The 22,282-nt window shown below is 43.4% G+C and overlaps 1 protein-coding gene and 1 long non-coding RNA gene across 6 annotated transcripts in view; one reads left to right on the top strand and one right to left on the bottom strand.

The window, feature by feature from the left end:
* The window catches only part of LOC140848442 (uncharacterized), a 111,839-nt gene that overhangs the window by 39,210 nt on the left and 50,347 nt on the right, over window positions 1-22,282 (bottom strand). For 2 of the 3 annotated variants that reach the window (XR_012129320.1, XR_012129319.1), the window contains exon 3: window positions 18,086-21,524. This is a non-coding gene — a long non-coding RNA (uncharacterized lncRNA). Of the gene's footprint in view, window positions 1-18,085; window positions 21,525-22,282 lie in introns of those variants that run through there. The other variant, XR_012129322.1, reaches the window with a different exon arrangement.
* ST6GAL1 (ST6 beta-galactoside alpha-2,6-sialyltransferase 1) overlaps window positions 1,198-22,282 on the top strand; it is a 31,876-nt gene continuing 10,791 nt past the window's right edge. Inside the window, exons 1-3 of one of the 3 annotated variants that reach the window (XM_037024115.2) lie at window positions 1,198-1,219; window positions 4,339-4,996; window positions 11,833-11,930. In XM_037024115.2, coding sequence (XP_036880010.2) covers window positions 1,208-1,219; window positions 4,339-4,996; window positions 11,833-11,930 — 768 coding nt within the window. In that variant the 5' untranslated portion in view covers window positions 1,198-1,207. Of the gene's footprint in view, window positions 1,220-4,338; window positions 4,997-11,832; window positions 11,931-14,110; window positions 14,287-14,346; window positions 14,382-15,856; window positions 15,912-22,282 lie in introns of those variants that run through there. The other 2 variants (XM_073231956.1, XM_073231955.1) reach the window with 2 other exon arrangements.

The raw sequence follows: 22,282 nt of genomic DNA, 5'->3' as shown, positions 1-22,282 counted from the left end.
GTATTTTAAAGTATATTTTTTGTGGATTTGAATAGTATATTATATACGGTTTTAAAACTTTTTTCCAGTTAACATTATCCTGATTGAACTTTCACATATCAATAAATATTCTTTGATAATAAATTATTTTTAAAAATCTGTCTAGAGGTTATTTTGGGATGAACTGAATCTTTTCACCCCAAATTACTATTTGTGTATCCCTAAACCAATCACTAAACAATTCTTCCTTCCCAGATTGGTCTGTGGTGCCTGCTTTATCTTTCTAGCATGGTTTTATCTAGTATCAGTCAATTTCTAGGCTCTGTGTTGTTCACAGGCCCAGAGGCCTGCACCTGTAATAGGGTCTTGTCTCTTTCTGATCCCTCCAGGTTTCCTGGATTGAGCCATGACCTAAGCCAGGGCCATTGCTGGAGACTAGCAGAAGAGCCTATCCATTCTGTTAATCTTTAATCCTGCCCCTGCCCCCTGCTGGAAAACAGCTCTCACCTCCTCTTTTTTTTTTTTTTTTTTCTTTGCAGATGTTTTTTGATTATCCCGAGAAAAATGAGCCTTGGCCACCAGACCTAATTGAGCAAACATCTCTCCCATGGAGAGTAGTGCTGGTTCCTGAGAGCCTGGCGGGCCTGCAGCCCCAGGAGAACTAGCCCAAAGCAGGTAAGGAACACCTGGAGGTATGGGTATGGAGGTGAAGAAAGGGTACTTTCCCAGATAAAAAATGATGAGGTGGAGTATGCTGGTGAAGAGGCACAGGGTCTCAGTGTCTGGCTACAACTTTACTGTTTTCTTCTTTTTTTTTTTTTCAGTTCTGATTCAGTGAGGGGTGGGAGTAGGTTGTTTGTGTATTCTGTTAACTGTAAACATAAGATCTGAAGTTATTCTATAATTCAGTCCATCTTTTTGTAGCACCTATTACGTGCCAAGCCCTGCATTTGCTACCGGGCAAGTAGGAGACCAGGTATGCAGCCCTCCTTTGGCTGGGATTTTCTTTCTATTGGTCCAATGTTGGCTTGCTGCCTGTAGGTGATCATGTGAGTTGTTGCTGTATTCTTCTAGAAGCCTGATGGGGGTCTTAAGGATTCACTGGTATAGTCCCATCAATTTACTCTGTTCTAGGCTCTGTGCTGGACACAGGGGTTTCAGAAATGAGCCAGGAGGTGTTCCCCTCTAGAAGAGAGTCAGCATGAAAGCAAGCATTACTAAACACTGGATGCAAGTATTGGTGAGCAAAAATAGTACTCAAAAGGAGGCGAGCTCCACAAGAGGTCTGAAGCAAGAAGGGAATGCTGTCTAGTTGCAGGGTAATGGACTGTGCAGCCATGAAAAGGTCTGGAGGCTTAAAAAGTTAGTCTGGGGGGTGTGATTGGAAAATTCAAAGCTTGGTGTGTTTTTCCAAAGAATCTGGGGAGAAAAATGTACTACTCCTTTCCTTCAGTTTGGGCTACTTAGATGAAACTTCCTCAGTCTCTGTCTTTTTAGAAAAGTTTGGGAGATGAAAAAGGGTCTGGGAGCTCTAAGTGCCTAGGCCCAGAAGCTCCAGCCAGCTGTTGGGCTTGGAGCTCCAACATAGGGGAATGAGAGACCTCGGCTGAGAGGCTTCAGGTAAGTGCCTTGGGGCCATGACAGAAACAGTCCGAAGGCTGAGGATGTCTTAAACTTGCAGGACTGTTGTGCCTGGTTGTTTGGGGGAAGCCTTCTTTCCTGGGGGAGACGGCCTTGGAGAAGGAAGTTTAGGCATGAAGCTGGACACCAGCTGCTTCTGAGCCTCGGCTCCCTAGACAGGGAATCAGGTCCCGCCTCCCCACCTCTCGTCTTATTTCTCTCATACTGATAGAAGATAAGTCCCGACTCCACCATTTCCAAATCACTCATGCAACCTTGTAAATTATGTACACTTATAAAACCTTAGTTTCTTAAGATATAAATGGAGCTGGTAAAGTTTGCTCTGTTTATCATACAGGTTATACTGGGTCTCATAAACCTAGTAACTGTGAAAGGGCTGCCTGAGGGCTAAAACAGTGCCTGGTAATGGCCAGTGCTGATGTGAGTGTGGTTTTTCTGTGATTGTCTGGCAGATTGAGTTGTCTCTCTTGGTACGCTGGTTTCTAAGTTCTGTTTGGTCAACACTGACTTTTCACTGCCCTTGATTACAACTGTTTGTCCTTTAGTGCAAAGACCATGAATTTTTAGAATTAGACAGACCAGGGTTGGAATCCTGGTGCAAGTACTGATTAGCTATTGCCTTCAGCTAATGTAACCTTTGTATACCTCAGTTTCTTCATTTTTCTCAAGTGGAGCTGTTAATACCTACCCCATAGAGTATAGTAAGATTAAATGAGATATTGCAAGTTAAGTGCCTACCATATAGCGGGCACTTCTTAAGTGCTACTTTCCCTTCTCTCATTCTTCTTTAGCAGTCATAGAGTCATGAGATTACCTGTGTTGGGTGTCTGAGGAAATTGAATGCCTTGGTTTTCTGATTGTGCAACAACACCCCTCCCCCATTTTATGATCACATGTTTGACTTCTTCCAGCTATGTGTACATTTCATCACTTCTTAAACATCCAAGCCCAAAGCAGGAACCTGTCCTCTTGAGCCACTGGTTCCTGAGGTCTGGGTGAAGTGCTGCTTGGTCACCACTGCCAGTGGATTTCAAGAATGGTCTGAATGTAACTTAAATCAGAGTCTTAGGTGAAGGGCCTGAAGCTCGGGTTGATGAGTCATGGCCAGTGTCGTGGTCTGCCGCCTTTCACATCCCATGTTGTTGTGACACGTGACCCGCAAGCTGATGGCCTGCTCTCTGCTCTCTGTTCAGAACACCTTCTGTGTCTTTACACTGACCAGGTTCAAAGCCTATGGATGCCATCTTCATTGGTTCTCCTGGCACATCATGAGTAAGAGAGGGGAGAGATGATTACTCTACACCTAGGTATAGGGAGGTTAAGTGACTTGCCCAAGGTCACCAAGAATGGGGAGAGAGCCCAGGCTTTGTGCATACACAGTTCAGCGTGCCTTCCACCTTATCCCTGATAACCTTAGCAGTGGGCTGCACAGGAAAGGAATGTAGATCCCTAGTGGGTTAGCAAAACCCCAGGGACTATTGCTTAGACTCATTACAGTAAATGAACTCAGTTATTTTGGAAAGAATTTAATGTTTTCCAAAAGATACAGACATTGTTTGAGTTCAAAGTGCTTCCATTTTCCATTCAGTTACACAATAAATTCTGGGAAAACAAAGTAGGTCTTTACCCAGATATACAGGGAAGTAATCAGCTGTTTATTCAGTGTCCATTTTCCAGAACTTCCACAGTTCTGTGCCTAATGAAACAGACATAGATTATGGAATCAAGTGAACTTGGATTTGAATCTCAGTGCTTCCATTTACTCAGCTCTGTGGTCCTGGCACTTCTGCCAACCTCTCAGAGTCTTGAGTTGCTAATCTACAGATAATGGAGATATAACATCTCCATCGCTAGTGATAGTCAGGGCCTCTCTGCACAGCTCAGGAGATTACCTTCATATTAGACTATTTTATACATGGTACTCACTGGAATTGTGCATCACAGTGGCCTTGGTTTATCATGAAATTAAATGAAACAATATCTTGTGTGCTTAATGCATCTTTGTTTTGTTTCCTTAACTGGACTCATGTCTGCTCCGTTACCCATATTTTCTATCCTTTACCATGAGGTGAGTCAGCTTCCTGCCGCCTGACAGTACTCAGGCAGGGAGCTCCACTAAACTGAGTGTTGGCAGTCTTCTCACACAGGAGGCCCACACCATGGCCCATGGAGAGTGTCACAAATCTATGGCAGTGCCTATGGAGAGAGGTCTCTTTCTGGCAATTTAAAAAGGATACTGGGCCCCTGAGGATTTTGGGAGGGAGTTGGGGCTCTTGAACAGATAGTGGAAGTTCACAGGTAATTAACAGACGGTGGGAGGCCCTAGGGACCGAATGATGCATCAGATGTGGCTCCTGACTTCAAGAAGCTCTGAGTGCAGTCAGGGAGCCGGATCCAGACAAGACAAAGCTAAGAGTCAGGTGTAAAAAGGAACTGTGGAAGAATTCATACAGCGTTTGTGGCTCAGAGAGAAATGAGGGCATGTCTGAGGACTGTTCTTTACATGCAAATCCCAGACTCTCTACATTCAAAACCCAGAGTGAATATTTTTCTTCAAATTTTTGCTGAAGGTTGCAGACCTGGTGGAAGGCAGATGGGGACTGGAATTTCAGGCTTGTTACTCCCAGTCTATTGCTCGTCCATCACCCCACCACTCACTAGTCACTACTTTTTTATTTTCTTTACATCATTTTTTGTCTTATGTCACTTTTTTTTCAGGCTTGTTTTCCTGCTCAGAACAGAGTGGTTTCCTTGAATGCATCTTTCATTATGATTCACATCAACCTGAAGAAAAAATTCAGCTGCTGTGTGCTGGCCTTTCTCCTGTTTGCTGTCATCTGTGTGTGGAAGGAGAAGAAGAAAGGAAGCTACTATGATTCCCTTAAATTGCAGACCAAGGAATTCCAGGTACTGAGGGGCCTGGAGAAGCTGGCCATGGGGTCTGGTTCCCAGTCTGCATCTTCAAGCAGCACCCAGGCCCCTCACAGAGGCACCCAGGCCTTCAGCAGTCCCAGAGGCCCAGCCAAGGCCAAACCAGAGGCCTCTTTCCAGGTATGGAACAAGGACAGCTCTTCCAAAAACCTTATCCCCCGGCTGCAGAAGATCTGGAAGAATTATCTGAACATGAACAAGTACAAAGTGTCCTACAAGGGGCCGGGGCCAGGTGTCAGGTTCAGCGCAGAGGACCTGTACTGCCACCTCCGGGACCACGTGAACGTATCCATGGTAGAGGCCACAGATTTTCCCTTCAACACCTCTGAATGGGAGGGTTACCTGCCCAAGGAGAACATTAGGACCAAGGCTGGGCCATGGGGCAGGTGTGCTGTCGTCTCATCAGCAGGAGCTCTGAAGTCCTCCCAGCTGGGCCGAGAAATAGGTGGGTTCTGGGTTTTAGGATCGTTAAACAGCCAGTGTTCTGGAGTAGCTGGGCATGTAGATGAGACTGGTGATGGAGACCTGCATTTGGTTCTGTGGACTAGCAGAGTACCCTAGGTCAGTGTTTTTTCCCTTTTCAGCGGGTCAGAGATGCCATGGGGACAGCTGAAAGGATGGGGCACAGGCCCCCAGCATCTTTGTCAATTAGAATAGATTTATTTTTATGTTTTAAATATTAGGATTCTAAAGAAGATTTTACTTGATAAGAGAGTTCTGCTATCAATAAGTAAAACACTATAAAACACGATAATCAACACTTAAAAATAATTAAAGCACATAGATCTCTGTCTTCAGTCTTGAAATTACATACTTTTGCTGATTAATTGAGGACTGATGATCTCTTTTGGCCTCAACTACCTAGGTATTTTTCAGCTTTTTTGTTTGAAAAAGAATTAATTAGAGCAGGAATTTTTAACTTGGGGGCTGTGGACCAACTCCAGGGGTCATGAATCCCTAAAATGACACACAAAAATATCTGTGGACTATGGGTGTATAATGTATGTGTGTTGTGTGAAGTTGGTATGTGCATTTTTTCAGAGAGAAAGCCCATCACTTTCAGGTGATCCTCAGAGGGGTCTGTGGCCCCCAAAATGTTAAAAGTCACTGGTCATAATATATCAATTTGTTTTTCTTGAAATCCTTTGCAAGTAATAAAGATAGAAAGTTTATCCAAATTTGTAAACATACACAACACAGAGGGAGGGGTCTGCTTAAGGCTCCTTGGTTCTCTTATTTTGAAAGAATGTGTTTTCCATTATTGTGAAATGAATCAGGCTAAAGAAAGCAAAGCCAGGAAGCCCTGCTCCTCTGTCAGGCTCTGGAGCAGGTGAGGTCATATGTCTCCCTTTTTATTTCCTTCGTATGACTGCCAGGAAAAATGGTCTGAAACCAAGTACAGGCTCACAAAAGAAGAAAAGTAGACTCAAGTTGGTTTCTCTGGAGCAGAAAGAAGTGGTGAGATCACATGTGGTACCTACCAAGTAGGCAGCACTTTCTAATAAAAGCTGCCAAGGTAACCAGCCCCACTCCAACTTTTTTGCTTTTGCTTTTTTGGTTTCTTTTGGATCTTTGTTTTCTCAAAACTAAATGTGATTGGTTTTTATGCATCCAGCAGGGAGCTAAATTTCTTTCTTTCTTTCCCATTTTTGCTCTATAGCTGTAATGTGTAGAATATCCCAGGTGTCCGCCACTCCTCTTCTCACGGGTTTCTTTGTCTGCCTGGCTGGGATAGTGTTGAAGTTTAAGGCAGAAACTGATACTTTGATGAATTGGAACTATAATCTTTATTTTTATGTACTCCATAAAAGTTTGGAGTGATTTAAATAAACATTAACTAAAATAATCTTTTTCTATAGACTGCAGTTATAGTTTGAAATATGTATTTCCATGGGAGGACTTTGATCATGAGCTACAACAAAAATTGCATGTTAGACTTCAAAGGTTCTGCCTTTTATAGGGTATTTCCTCTGGGAATTTAGTCTAACATTATAAGGAATTCAATCACTTATTCTTTTATTCTCATCAACTCATCAGCAATACAAAACAGGAACTTAGAACCCCAAGAGGAAAGGGAAGGGAAAGGCCCTTTGTTAAGGCCTCTGGGTACAGGCAGCATGCCAAGCCCACAGCCTTCCCACTACACCCGGAATTTGTCTGGTCTGTTCCCGACTATTGAACATACCGGATGGTTTCAAATTGTTTGCTCTGACAAACAGTACTGTTAACAAAGTTTTTGTGCACATAATTTAAGTGACTCTACTTCTGCCCTTCAAAGGGGGAAATATCCTCAACAGTGGGGCTAGAAGACCACACTAAGATACATTTTTTTGTCTGTTGCAGAGTTGTTTACCAGGGGGATTTGTAGTAACATATTGTATCTCCAGCCAATCCAGTCCCAGGGACTCAGTCATTTTCAATGATTTTTGATACATATATATGTAATGTGTAGATTTCCTTGAATTTTCACTTTAAACAATAGTATATATTTTAAATTTTAACCAGTTGGAGTGATGTTCATTGTGCACCTGCTGTATGCCTCACATGATTGTTCTTTTAGTCCTTTTAGTAATCCTGTGAGGTGCATATGATTATTATTCCCATTTTATTGATGAGCTAAGTGTTAAGGCTCCAAGAATTTACAAAACTGGGTAATAGCAGCCTGGGACTTGAAACCAATCTGTTTGACTCAAAAGCTCCCATATCGGGCTTTCTTGTCCCCTCCAGGCGTGAGCCAGGAGCTCTGTCCTCTCGCTTTCTCTCTAAATAAAGCCTCTGCTTTGCTCTCCTAAAAAAAAAAAAAAAAAAAAAAAAGCTCCCATATTTAGCCCCTCTGCTTTTGCTGTAGCTTTATAATAAAATTTGGTATGATGAATCCCTTGTCAGATTAATTTAAAAAAACCTTGATATTTTTGCTTACTTGTTCTCCTAGAGGAAAGAAGAGCATTCATTCTTAGTTAAGGCAAAAGCATGAAGCAAAGGCTTCTTTGGGAAAAAGTGCAGTGTGTTTGGGCATCACAAATAACCCTGTTTGTCTGGGATGTGGGGCCCCATGGGTAAAGAGGGCTGAGGAAAGAGGCCAGAAAGGTAGCCAGGGGTCAGCTCTTAGAGAATGCTGATGGTCACAGTAAAGACTCTGGGTTTCATTCTCTGAGCCACAGAGAACCATAGAAGGTTTCTGAGCAAGCAAGTGATAGGATCGTATACATTTTGGAGAGAGTTCTCATTTTACTGAGTCCTCTTTTCTTTGGGGACTGCTGTGTAATCTCCCTATTATTAGGGACTAGTGCACCATGCACCTGAGAAGTGCTGGGCCTGGTAGTGGTGTGGAAGGAAAAGGTCTTACTTTAGAGACAGAACTTGGTATCTCACCAGAAGTGACCTTGAGTGAGAGGCAGGGGGCAGAGTGTGTAGCCTGGGAGCAGGCTGTGGCATATCACAAGGGAGTATGCTTCTGCGGAAGGACAGGTTCTGTCTTGGATATGCAGTCTGAAGTGTTTGCAGATTTGCTGGGTGTATGACCATGCAGTTGGGTATTTGCTCCTGGAGAAGGGTCATGGTGGGAGATGAGACTGAAGAGTCATTTGTATCGAGGTGGTAGTTGTAGTCCAGGAAAGAGGACTAATGAGAAAACCTAGAAGAAAGTTTACATTTGAAGGACAGGGAAAGAACAGGGACAGGCAAAAAAAAAAATCACAAGGGCCAGTGAGACGGGCCAGCAAGAACCAGGAGTGCACCAAGTGATGGAAGGCAAAGGGCATGGAGTGGATTTTTAGGAAGATGGAGTTCTTGGGACTGAGAAGACACATGTGGGTTAAGCAGCTCAGAGAGCATGATTATTTGTATCAGGAATCAGCAAACTTTTCCTGTAAAGGCCTAGATAGTGACTATTTTTGGTTCAAGGCTGTACAGTGTCTCTTAGAGCTACTTAATTCTGCTGTTGTAGTGCAAAAACAACCATAGACAATAATAGATGAATGGTCCTGGCTATGGTCCAATGAAACTTTATTCACAAAAACAGGGCTGGACTGGATTTGACCTGCAGGCCATTGTTTGCCAACCCTGTTCTATATATTGAGTTTCCCTAACTAGAATCAGAATATAGTCTTCCATAAATGGTGATATGATTCATTAAGTTCATTTGAAAATACAGGAAATCCTTGGGCCAAACTGTCATAAAATGCATTTCATTATAACTTTCAGCTATTTAGTAGAGTCACTACACTGGAGTCAGTGGATGGTGATGTATTTATGAATTTACCAAGGAGCTGGCTGATTCTGTTGAATTTTCTAGTCATGCAGGCATATCATGTGTACATAATTGTGCATTTTTCTTCCTTTTCCAACTTGCATCATTTTCTGATAATTCTAAGTTAAAGAGAAGTGGTGGCCCCTGTTTTCTGCAACCTTCCCACGTGTAAAGCTTGTTTGGTGGGGGTTCTGATAGCTTAGATTTCTCCTGTTGATTTCCTGGAAGCCTATTTGAGTTCAAAAGGTCTTCAGCCTTCAATAGCAGAGGATAGTTTGGCAAACAAGGATCCTATTCCTTTCTTTATGAGCCCAATTTAGTGGCCTCTTTTAAAGTTTTCTTCTTTGACTGATTTTTTTTTCTTAGAATAAAATCCAAAGTTCATATCTGGCCTCCATAGCCTGTGTGCTCTGGTTCCTGCCAATCTCTTTAACTGCATCTTTTATTTTCTTCTCCTCACTCACTTTCTCCAGCCGTCGGGGTCCACCCCTGGGGCTGTGACACTGTTGTGTCCCCCTGCTGGGATGTTCTGCCCTGGAGCCTGCCCATGCCTGGCCATCTTTGGGTCTCAGCCCAGAGGCATGCCTGAATCATCACTCTCTCTGAAGGAGTTTTCCTCAGGGACTAGTGCACCATGCACCTGAGAAGTGCTGGGCCTGGTAGTGGTGTGGAAGGAAAAGGTCTTACACAGCTCAGCTTATTTGTGTCATAGTATCCGTCATAATCTGTAATTAGCTTGAGTATAGCTTGTTGTGCTTCCTTACTGTCTCTTTCCTTGCTGTGGATTCTAAGAGCTCTGAGGGCAAGGACCTTGCCTTTCTTACTCACAGTCATTGTTTCCAGCACCTAGAAGTGTGCCCAGCAGACAGGAGGTGCTTAATCAGTAGTTTTTGAATGAACAAAAAAATTTTCCTGTCTTAATATTCAACACCAAGAATCTATCCTAACCCTGCTGTGCTGGGTGTTCTCCCTTTGCCCCTCCAGATCCACTCTCTGCCCTTTTCAGTGTGCCTCTGCCCTGGGAAATTGAGTCTGGAACTGTGTCAGCTGGGCTTCCATGCTCTCTGGCTTTTATTTGGGCCTGGACAACAGAAGCACTTAACCAAACAGATGAAGGAGAGTGAGGTCGGGGTGTCTGTCCCTTCGGGTCTCTCCCTGCTGAGTAATCAACCACAGGCAGCTTCTTTCCCTTAAGTGAAAGTTCCAGCCCTTTCAAGCAGCCCTTTCTGTCTCTGAGCTCTGCTCTCTCCCTCTTCCCATCAGGCCTAGAAGTCGGGGAAAGAGGAAAGAGAGGTTAGGGTATTGATTCCTGTCTTGCTGGCTGGACGTTAGCAGTAGCTGTATTTCCCTAAAGGCCATGCATCTGACAGATGGCCTGTTACAGCTCAGGGTCTCTGCCCCTCTTGCCTCTCAGGTGTATGGGTAGTAATGGAAGCCAACCTGGGGTATTACCCCTTCTCTATTGATTTTCTTAAACTCTACCTACAACTTTGTAAATAGTCCTTTAATTTAACTTTCAATTACTTCATTTGTTTGTCATTCTTTTCTACTGGGACCCTCAGGTGAATAATTTTTTCACCTGTGAGCTGGGAAAGTTGACTAAGTGCTTTCTGATGGATATACATTTCTAGTGTGATTTCTACTGGTCACTCTTAAAATCGGTGACTGGTTCTGACAGAACGTGCTGCAGTTTGAGTTGGGTAAGATGTACCCTCTTGTCTATTTACAGTTCAGTGTGCTTCCTCTGTAAGCTGATAAAGTTTGGACTATGCACATCTCATGTAACTTTCAAACCATTTTGATGAAATTTTCTCCTAGGATTAAGGATAGGGTTGTTTTTGTGAGTGGGATGTCTAGGCTCCTTAGATTTAGTACATGTGTCAGAATTGCAATAAAGAGGGAGACTTTCATCCCTTAATTCTGTGGGTATTCTATTTTCAGATCATCTTATATTGAGCCAAATGTCTCCCCTTTCCTCCTGATGCCACCTTTTTGGATGAAGAACCACCCAGAATAAACCCATGTAGAAGGAAATAGAAGATTGGAGGATTGGCCTGACATCCAAATCTTGTACAGATTTCAATAGTGAACCCTATACTTGCTTGATCAAGTAGGGTTGGGATGAGCTCTCATAGGATCATAGAGGCTCAGGGTTGCAATGGGTCTTAAAAGTCATCAGTTTCCTCCTCTGTAAAATTGACCATTGTGCCTGTGGGGAAACTTCTCCATCTTCCAAACTCTGCTTAAACAGCAACAAGGACAAGGAACTATAGCCAGGGAGTGAGTAGATTTTTAAAACGATGGTCTGTTTGATCTTCCCTGGATTTAGAACATTGTTTCTGATGAAGAGTTCTATATTTTAAATAGAAAATATGAGTTTTAGTTTAGCTCTGTGACCCCCTGTGCCATCTCTCCCACCACCCAGGTTTGTGATCCTTCTTGGGCCTCAGGTTTCTAAACGGAACCCTTAGCATGTTGTCTGGGATCCACTGTGAATCCCTCCCATTTCCTGAGCACTGCAAGCTTGTCAGAGTGCTATGGGGTGCTTTGGGGGTTACACCGAGCTTGTGGTGGTGTCTCATTTTTCTGACAGGCAGAAGTGTGACCTGCTAGTAATACCAAGAGAATACTTGTTTTGGTCCTTTGTTAACTAGAATAGTGATTCCAGTGTGAGTTGCACATCGGCCCTGTTCACTTTTCTACTGTGCCAAGGCTGATGTCACTGAACGGATTGCAAGAATGCCATGATACGGGCCTTGTTAGCTCTTGCAGGACACACAGGTGGTCATCTCTGTCCATAAACTTTACCTGATGCACTTTACAAATATGATAATTTTTCCCTGTGTACTGTAATGGGGTAAAGATTGGGAAGTATTATTCTCTTGCCCATCCCCTTCCTCCTGCCCTCTTTTTCTGCATATTGTGGATGGAAAGCTGACTAAGTGAAGGTTTTGATGGAAACTCCAGACCTTCTCTCTTTCTGCAGAATGCTGTTGCTTATCACCTCTTTTCTGTTCCCCTGTGGTTTATAGATGATCATGACGCAGTCCTGAGGTTTAATGGGGCGCCCACAGCCAACTTCCAGCAAGATGTGGGCACAAAAACCACCATTCGTCTGATGAACTCTCAGGTAAAATTCCTTTTGTACAGAGATAGAGTAAGGGAAGGACCACAGAATGGGCTAAATAAAACAGAATGTATTTGCATGGAGCACATCAAAGCTGCCAGCTTAATTAAGTCCTTTGACCTTCCTGAGTCCCAGATTCCTCTTTTGAGAAGGAAGACATTTATTCCATGAGCCAGCCTGGTGGTGTGTTCATGAAAAAAACCTCTGCAGCAGTAGTCTGCATTAATGGAGGTGTCCAGTGCTCAGAGAGAGAATGGAGTTCTGCTGTCCTTCAGCCACCAGGTCAGGTCCAGATTGTTGCATAAGGGACAGCAGAGCAGAGAACATCTAGGGAGAGTGAGGAATGTTGTGAAAAGTAAATGAAGCAATGAACGTGGGCATGATTTGTAAGCTGTAAAATATTATACAAGTATTATGAGACATCATCACTATGTGATTATATGTGATACAGTATCAGAATTCAGGTAATACCTCATGAATTCCCCTAGATAATTAGTTTCCTGAACTAATTCCAGGTAACATCTGATTTCTCAGTACTAATGGGAACTTGAGAAAAACTTTGTCACCGAATTCTGTTAATAGATTAAGTTAGTGGGAGAAACTGTACACATAGATCAAAAATAGCATGATAGGGCTGCAAACCCATTCATCTCACCCAAGACCTCCAATGTTTGTCATTTTCTGAGTACAAAAGTAAGCCTTTTTAAAAAAACTTTATTTTTTTAATGTTATTATGTGTTTTTCTATCCGTGTTTAAACTCTGTACACTTTCTGAGGACTTACGGGCGGGCGTGGGGTGAGTCCCGGAAATGACTGTACATGCCCTTTCCGCACAGTCTGCAGTTCCCCTCTCCTCTGCTAGGGCTCCACTTCTGTGTTCCTCTCTGACAGGGATCTCTTCACGGCCTGACCTTCAGGAACTCACCAGCTGGGTACAAGCTGCTTCCTGCATGGCCTTCCTTCCGTTGGAAGCCCATAGTCACAAGAAACTTTTTGGGTTGGGACAGGGGTTGCGAAACTAAATTTCTTTGCAAGTGGCCACCGTCTTGTTTTCTGTTCTTCCTCTAGGACTGTTATGATGTTGAGGAGGAGGGTGTCACCTTCTGTCATTGTAAAATCCTCCAGCAGCCCCTCTGTGCTTCCAATACCAGTTGATTGTTCAACCTTATATTTTGGGTTTATAACATGATTTATATATATACATATATATTATAGCTTATATGTATATGTAAAAGAGGGCAAGTTAAAAGAAATAGATTGGTCAGCGAGAGACTCTCTGGAACAAGTGGCACTGGAGATAGACTTTGAAAGATGGGATTTCAAAGAGAATTTGTAAAAATAGTACTGGGTGGGAGGCATTCCAGAGCTGGGGTTGGCAGGACAGAGAAGCACAGGAGATGGGGGGAGGTATTCACGCAGGCCTGGCTGGCACGGGGTGTGGAGTGGATTTGAGTTGCCCTGTAGAGGGAGGTGAGGCTACTCAGACTCTGGCGAGTCTAGAAAATCAGGCAGAGGAGTTGGGATGAGCTTTCCCTTCATTCTCTTTCCCTTCTTATGTGCCAGTCACAGAAATCCTGGAGCGGGAGGGCACCTCAGGGAATGCTAATGCCCATCTGCTGCCTTTGGGTAAGAAGGTGTCAAAATATCAAGGAGAAATGTTTGTTTACCCTCCGCAAATATAAGAGTACTGAGCAGGGTATAGCAGTCAGTACCTAGACTCTGCAGTTAGCCTGCCTAGGGTTGAAACGCAGCTATGCCTCTTAGTAGCTAAATGATCACACCTAAATTACTTATGCTTCAATTTGCTCATCTGTAGAGAGGGGAGACTATTAGTACCTTCCTCACAGGGTTGTCCTGAGGAATAAGTGAGCAAATCCGTGTAGAGTACTCCATACCTGGCCCGTCCATCAGTAAATGTTAGCTACTCTTATATTTAGGTATAAATATAAGATGGGCTTGGAGGCACAGTGGGGAGCAAGCAGACTTGGCCCTGGTCTGGTGCTACCTAAAATCAGTAGCCACACAGGGAAGTATAAAGTTGCAACAGAGAAGCAGGAAAGAGAGAGGCAAGGTGCTACCAGAGCACCTGGGAGGGGAACTTTCCCAGGCCAGGGAAGTCAGGGAAAGAGAGGAGTGATACTCAGCTGTGTAAGAAGGAGGAGGCCGTGAGGAGGGTGTGCTGAGAGCCTTTCAGGGATACGTCAGGCCATGTGCAGAAGGCAGCAGGGAAGCAAAGGGCCCAGTCACACTGTGCTGCTGCGTTTCGGAGCTTCCTTCTCTGTGACTCGGCTGCACTTGTAGTTTGTAAACTTCCTGGCTTCCCTCTGATCAGAGGCACCACAGTGGATGGAGAGATACGGTTAGGAGGCTCTTGCAGTATGCTGGACTGAAAGTGCTGGTAGCTGTGCCAGAGTAGAAGTGAAGATGATAAAGAATGGGTTTGAGAGCCCTTTGGTATGTGCAGTCAGCAGGCTTTAGTGTTGGGCTGGGTGTGAGAGGTGCAGGGAGAGGGCGTGGGTGCAGCGGGGCTGTGGCATGGACTGGCTAGAAGGCCCTGGGAGTGGAAGTCCTTGACAGTGTTTTGGGGTGTATGAAGGCAAGGGTCCGTGGAGGGGAGAGATCAAAGTCTGGTTCTGTGTATGGTTGATCTGAGCCGCCTTGTAGGTATCTGTGAAGACATGACACATAGGCAGCTGTACAAATGGGCCTCAAGTCCAGTGGAGGTTCTGGGCTGGAGATGAGAATTTGTGAATTGTGTATATCTGTGTGGGAATGAAATAATGGAATCAGATGATAGCACTAGAGAGAGAGTGTAGAGGAGAGAATTCCTATAGGGGGGCTTGTGTAACAAAATCAGAGAGAAGAGGGAATGGTCAGCACTGTCCGATGCTGCCGAGGCTGAGTTAGATGAAGACTGAAAAACATTATTCTCTCTTTAGTAAAACAGGGGCCTTGGTGACCTTAGCAACGGCTGGTTGGGAGAGTGAGGAAGCCAGAAGCCAGAATGGAGTATATCAGCGGAGAGAGGTGGGGAGGCAAGTGTGGATAGTTCTTCCAGAAGTCTGGCTCTGAAGGGTAGGAGGGAAATAGGGCTATTGCTGTGGAGAGTTGAAGGTTCCATGGACAGTTTTGTTCTTTTCCTTTTCTAGATTGGAGAGAACTGAGTATGCTCCAAAGTCAACGGGTAGGGCAAATTGGGTACTGTATGATTCTGCTTATATGAGGGACCTGGGATAATTCAGAGTCAGCAAGTAGAATGGTGGTTGCCAGTGAGGAGGGAGGAATTGTTGAATGCATATAGAGTCTCAGTTTGGGAAGATGACGAAGTTCTGGAGATGGATAGTGCTGATGGTTGTATGACAGTGGGAATGTACTTTAAGAGCTGTACTCTTAAAAATGGTTAAAATGGTTGGTATATTTTATGCAATGTATAATTTTATCACAATAAAAGAATTTTTTTTAAGTTAATGAGGAAGAGCCAGTTGAGGGAGGGAGAAAGTGAATATACTAAAGAGAGGAGGAAATACAAGTAGGTGACGGGAAGGAGGCACTTAGATCCAAGGCTGGGCCGGGATGGGCTGCAGTAGTGGGAGCAGGAGGGAGGAAGGGTAGAAGGGACGTCACTGGAGGCGGTTGGCGGTGGAAGGATGAAATGGCTCTGTTTTCTCTGGAAAGTAGGATGCAGAGAAAAGGAGGGGAGGAGAGGTATTAGTAGAGGCGGATTGAAATTATCATTGAGGAGAGAGGAGGAGGGGTTAACCCAGAGGAATGGAGGGGGACTTACCGGCCATCTGGCAGCTTGGATGTTGGAGAGCAGGAATTCAGAGAAGTCTGTCTCTGCTGGATCAGCAATAGAGAGGGAGCATGGAGGGGCCCTGAGAATTCTTTTGAATTTGGGAGGCTACCCCTTTCTTGGGCATCTCTTCCAGGTGTTCAGTGAAGAACTCAATCTCAGTCCTACAGATTTGCAACTTTAAAGTCATGGTAAGTTTGCCTGGGAATTAAGTAACAGGCTTTGGTTCAAGTCCTCCCTCAGCATTTCCTTCCTACATGAGTGACTCAGGGAGGAGGTTGCTTTATTTTTCTGAGCCTCCGTTATCTTAATTGTAAAGGGGAATATGAAAAGTTACCATGTAGGGTCTTTGTAGAAGTAGAATTAAATGAGATTATTAAGCAGGGGGCATTTCACTCAGAGGCTGGCATGCAGCACATGCTCTGTAAATGGTGGCAGTGGTCACTCCTGAAGCCTGAAGGCCTGCCTCTGTCTGTTGGGGACTCACTGTGACTTCCCCAATCCCAGGCAAATTGGCTTCTTATCTTCCACAAGGATAGTCAACTGGCTTGGGCTGCTTATTAGGGCCATTTGGGAGGTGCCCAGCAGAAAGGGGGCAAAACTTCTGTTAAAGGATAATTTGCAGAAAAGTATGCTTATACTATCCTTACAGATATAGTCTATTATATTCATGTGATGGAACCAGGCAGATGTTATAACTGGTTCAGAGGAAAAGTCAAAAGCAGCATGAATTTTAAATAAAGAAATGAAACTCCTTTTTCCATGAGGTGGGCAAGAGGGGGAGGGAAGTCAGTTGAAACTCTGTTGAGCAAGATTGAGCAAGTATGTCTATAGTTAGCTACAATTTGCAAAGCGTTGTAAAACAGCTCTCCCAAAATTAGAAATGATAGACAAAGGGTGTGCTGTAGGCAACGTATGGTGTTCCACTGAGTACCTTTTCTCCTACACCTCCAGATCGCAGTTCTCCCTCTGCCAGCGCTGAGACGAGGGTGGCCCACGTCCCAGGGTACACCGTCCACTCTCACTCTCAGCGTCCACTTCCCTGGTCCTCCTCAGGCACCCTGACCCTCCTTCCTCTCTTCCACAAGGAAGAGACACCTTTGTCCTAGTTGGTTATCGCAACTATTTTGTGCCTTTCTATGAATGAGCAATCCGAGTCCCCACCACTGCACACAGAGAGCATCTGGCACCCAGAAGTCACTGGGGAATAGCTGTTGCTTGGGAAATTCTACCTTTGAACAGCTCATTTTCTTCCCAAATGGAGAACTGCTCCCAATAGCAGCTATCTCCTGAGGGTAGCTGGGCCCACATTCGTTCAGCACCCCACCCCTTTCCATGGCACAGGACCACCTTCTGTGCATCTGGGCCATGACAAAGCCATGGAAAACAGAAGGTTAGTTTTCTTACTGAGAAGATGGCTTTTTATAGAGAATGGTGTCACACCGTGAAGTTTCAGCAGATCTATTCAGGCCTGGATGTGCCAGGTGGTGTTATGAGACTCAACAGGAAAACCAAATATAGATAAACGTGATCTTTAAATAAATCCAGTTCTGACTCTAAGTGTAAGAGGATTTTGTGAGAGTCAGCTGGACCCCTGCTGTACTCACTGGGCCTGAGAGAGGAGACAACTGGATGAGAAGGCCGAGTGGCTTCCTCAGAAGCTCTCATATGGGTTAGGAGAGAAGATGTATGCCTGTGCATAGCGATAGTGTGTGTGCTGACTGGACTTCAACCAGGACATTCTGGGGTCCCTTAATGGGGCTGCTCCTGAGGTAATAGCTGGTGCCACTTACCAAATACTTCTACTCTCTAAGGGCCATACTTGTCTTATGTCATTTCATCTTTATGACAACCCTGTGAGGTGTGATCACCAAGCACCACTTTAGATGAGGACACTAAGGCTCAGGTTGAGGTGCTCAGCAGGGCACAGAATGTAAGCACCAGAGGTGAGATTGGGACCCTGCTTTGTTTGCCAGCAGCACTCTAAATTATATGAACTTCTTTAAGACCCAGACAGACAGATGTCTGGATAGGTGTGGGGATTTTCCATCAACAGCAGATTTAAAAACTGCTAGGGGTATTTTGCTAGGTCATTTGATGGAACCTCCTTAATATGGTATTTTAGCATCATGATTTGGGAACTGAAATTTAGACAGGATGGAAGTCTGATCGTTAAGTACCAGAGCTGCTTGATTTTGTCCAGCAGACAATCTAGGTCACTGATATTTTTCAGAACCAGAGAGGGAGCTATGACTTGATATTGGACTCAGCTTCTAATTCCAAAGCTCTGGGTCATTAGTGGTTTTTAACATATCCAAGCTGCTTTGGCCTTCTTTTCCTTGTGTGGCCCATCCAGCTGGTGTACAGACAGCTGTCCAGATTCCATTCAGCCAAGCAAATAAGCTCCCATAAGACCCTGCCTGGTAAGGGGAAAGTGCAGGAAAATGCCATCTTCTCCTTTCACCAGGGGCTTCTGTTGAGTTGGACAGAAGACCCTCACCACATACACACACAGGTGCTAAAGGTGCAGTGTAAAAGCAGGGTATGTACTTTTTCTAATGGGCTTAACTTTCTTGTTATGTCTTTATATTTTTTATATCAGAGTAATGCTGCCATTGTAGAGTGAATTGGGAATTGTTCCTCTACAATTTCCTGGAAGACTTTGTGTAGAATTGGTATGATTTTTTTCTTGAATATTTGGTATTCTTAAATATTCAAAATATTCTTGAATATTTCTTGAATATTTTCTTGAATATAGTAGAGTTCACCAGTAAAGCTATCTGGGCCTATAATTTACCTCTTAGCAACAAATTCAATTTCTTTGTTAGATGTGGGGCTATTTGTGCTACCTGTTTCTTCTGTGACTGAGTTTTGGTAGTTTGTATATTTAGGAATTTGTTAATTCCTTCTAGGTGATTTAACTTACTAGCATAAAATTGTTAATAATAATCCCACATTATTCTTTGAATATTTGTAGAATCTGATGTGATAGGATGTTCTTTGAAGTGATTCAGATGCTACTGGAAATCACAGAGTTGAAAAGGACTGGAGATCAAGTAGCCATCCATTCATTCCAGAAGTACTTACTGATCACCTTCTCTGTGTCACAGAATGTAAAGGGAGCTGGAATTCTGCAGCTCACAGCAGTGAATCAGAAACAGACATGCTCCCTGCCCCTGTGGAGCCCAAGGTCTTTCTTGTCTGATGATTTCATTTTACAAAGGTGATAACTGAAGCCTTAGAAGAGAAGGTGACCTGCACAACTGCACACAGGGAAATGGCAGGCCTATGTAGGATGAGGCCTTCCTAACAGCTACTCAGGGCTTTTCCCTGGCTCTCTGGTGACACCTTTCAAGTCCATGTTTTCTCACTCCCATCATCTATCTTATTTATCCATCTCACTTATTGCCCAGTTCTCCTTCTAAAAGTAAGGTCTATGAGAAGGAGGCATTTTGTCTGTTTTGTTCACTGATATCCCCAGATGCCTGGATTAGTGCCCATTACATAGTAGGTGTGCAATAAATATTTGTTGAATGCAGTATAGTAGAGAAACTTCTGCTGACTCAGTGGATTGCCTCCAAACTTTCTCCAATTTTTTTTTGAAATTTTTAATTTGGAAATACTTAGAACTTCCAGAAAGGCTGTGATAATATGGCTAATACAAAGAATGCCTCTATGCCCTTTATCCAGATTCACTTATTCCATCATGTTACCACATTGCTGTATTCATATTAATTGTTCTGACCATCTTTTATAACATTGTTTAATGTGAGAGTAAGTTATATATATTATAGACATTGATCCCTAAATACTTATTATAGACTGAAAGCTTATATCCTCACCCCCCAAATTCATACGTTGATGTCCTAACCTCCAATGTGATGGTATTTGGAAGTGGGGGCTTTGAGAGACACATCTATTTAGGTGATGTCATGAGGGTAGGGCCACTTGATGAAGTGATTAGGATCCTTATAAGAAGAGGAAGAAAGACATGAGCTCTCTCTCTCTCTCTCTTTCTCTCTGTGCTGTTTGAAGACACAAGGAGAATATAGCTGTCTGCAAGCCAGGATGAGGGTGCTCACCAAGAGCCAAATCTGGTTGTACCTTTATCTTGAACTTCCCAGCCTCTAGAACTGTGAGAGAGAAATGTCTGTTGTATAAGCCATCTAGTTTGTGGTATTTTGTTATAGCAGACTGAGCTGACCAAGGTATTTTTGGTACTAAGAAGGGGAGTGCTACTGTAATGAATACCTACAACTGTGGACATGGTTTTGGAATTGGGTAATTGGTAGAAGCTGGGCGGGGTTTGAAGGCCATGCTAGAAATACAGCCATGAAAGGGAAATCTGGTGAGTGAGTGCTCAGCATGAAAAGAGAAGAGCCAGAAAGAAAGCTTCTATCTTTTTAGAGAATAGGCAAGTGATGTTAAAGGCCATTCTGGTGTCTCAGATGGAAATGAGATAACTAACGTCATTGAACAACAGAAAAAGGTGATATTTGTTGTGAGTGGTAAAGAGCTTGACTGAACTGTGTCCTGGAGTGTTATGGAAGGTAGAACTTGGGCGTGAAAAATATTGGATATTTAGCTGAGGTGATTTCCAAGTACTGAAGAAGTGGCTTAGTTTTCCCTAATTGCTGCTAGGAAAATGTGAGAAGAGAGAAATAAATTGAAGAAAAGAAAAGTGGTTTAGCAATAAGGAAACAGAACTTAAAGATTTGGAAAGTTCCCAGATTATTTATATTATAAAAAAATGAGAAAGCTTGTTCTGAAGAGAACACTGAGGGGTTGGCCCAACAAAGATTTGATAGGGAGATTAGTCTGGGAGTGAACCATGGACCTGATCAGCCAGCCCAGCAGATACACTGCCAGGTTGATCTGAAGGAGATGGAAATAGGATGAAATGAAGGAAAACTGTCAGACTTTTTAGATCCTAGAGGATGATCATAGAGCTGTTTGGCTGCAAAAGTGCACTGTTCTTCAAGACAAGGGAAAAATGATCCCAAAGGTGATCGAGGAGTCATCAGGGCTGCCTCCTTGGTTTCAAAGGCAGGTGGGGAGGTAGTGCCTCAGTTTCAGCAGAACAGACGGCAGAGCCACAGAGGTGGGACTGCTGCCTCAGTAGGTCTGCGAGGCATGGCCTTGGACCCAGGAGGATTATTTTCAAGACTTAAGATCTAATGGTATTTCCTGTGCTAGGTTTTGGACTTCCTTAGGACCTGTCACCTCTTTCCTACTTCCCATCTCTCCATTTTGGAATAGGCACATCTCTCCTATGCCTGTCCCACCATTGTATTCATTGTAGTTAAATACATTGTAGCTATTGAAAGCAGGGCAACTTTTTTCTTTTCACAGGGTCACAGCTGGATAAGAGTTTTGCTTCAGGATGTACTATCTTACCCTAATCTAGTTTAGATGAGACTTTAGAGTTGATGCTGAAATGAGTTAAGACTTTTGTTGGTATTTGGATGGAATTAATGTATTTTGCATATGAGAAGGATGTTATTTGGGGGGATTCAGGGCAATGTTTGTTTCCTGCAAATTCATATGTTGAAGCCCTAACCCCCTAATGTGATGGTATTCAGAGGTGGGGCTTTTGTTAATAATTAGGTATAGAAGAGATCTTGAGGGTGGGACTTCTATAGTGGGATTAATACCCTTATAAAAAGAGAAGAGACCAGAACTCACTTTCTTTCCACCATGTGAGGCCATGGCGAGAAGGCAGCCATCCGCAAGCGAGGAAGTGGGCCCTCACTGAGGAGCAGAAGCCACTGGTACCTTGATCTTGGTCTTCCCAGCCTTCAGAACTGCAGAAAATAAATGTCTGTCGTTTAAGCCATCCAGTCTATGGTATTTTGTTATAGTAGCCTGAACTAAGATAATAATACTTTAATATGAGTTTCCTAAGAAAAAGAATATTGTCTAATGCAACCAAAGTAGCTATCAACTTCATACATTTAAACTGATACCATACTTTTATCTAATCTGTGTCTGCATTCCAGGTTTGTTAATTGACCTAATAAAGTCTTTTATGGCATAGTTTTTTTCTTTAGTCCAAGATCCAGTTCAGGATCAGGTATTGCATTTAGTTATTATGTCTCTTTAGTCTTCTTTGATCTGGAATATTTCTCTGGCCTTTATTTGTCTTTGAAGACAGTGACATTTCTGAAGAATAAAGTCCTTCCTTAAAAAAAGTGTGTGTGTGTGTGTATATATATATATGGTTTGATGCCTTCTCAGCATTAACTTCAGTTTATGCTGACTGGAAAACCATGTAAGTGATGTTGTATCTTCCTAAGAGTGTCACACCAGGAGGCATCCAATGTCCTTCTGCTCCTCAGCTGATTTAATTTTGATGACCTGGATAAGGTAGTGTCTGAGTTTTCCACTGTATAATTACTAGTTTTCCCTTGTGGTCTAAGAACACTTTAATACTATGCCATTATTCTGCTCCTCATCAAAATTTCCTGTGTTTAACATTCATCGATCACTTTTCCCTGAACCAGTCTTTACTGTGATGGTTGCAGAATGATAGTCTTTTAACAGCTCTCTCTCCTCACGTGGT

Source organism: Manis javanica, chromosome 3, assembly GCF_040802235.1.
Source record: "Manis javanica isolate MJ-LG chromosome 3, MJ_LKY, whole genome shotgun sequence".
NCBI classification, from domain to species: domain Eukaryota; kingdom Metazoa; phylum Chordata; class Mammalia; order Pholidota; family Manidae; genus Manis; species Manis javanica.
This window is presented reverse-complemented; position numbering and strand designations above follow the sequence as displayed.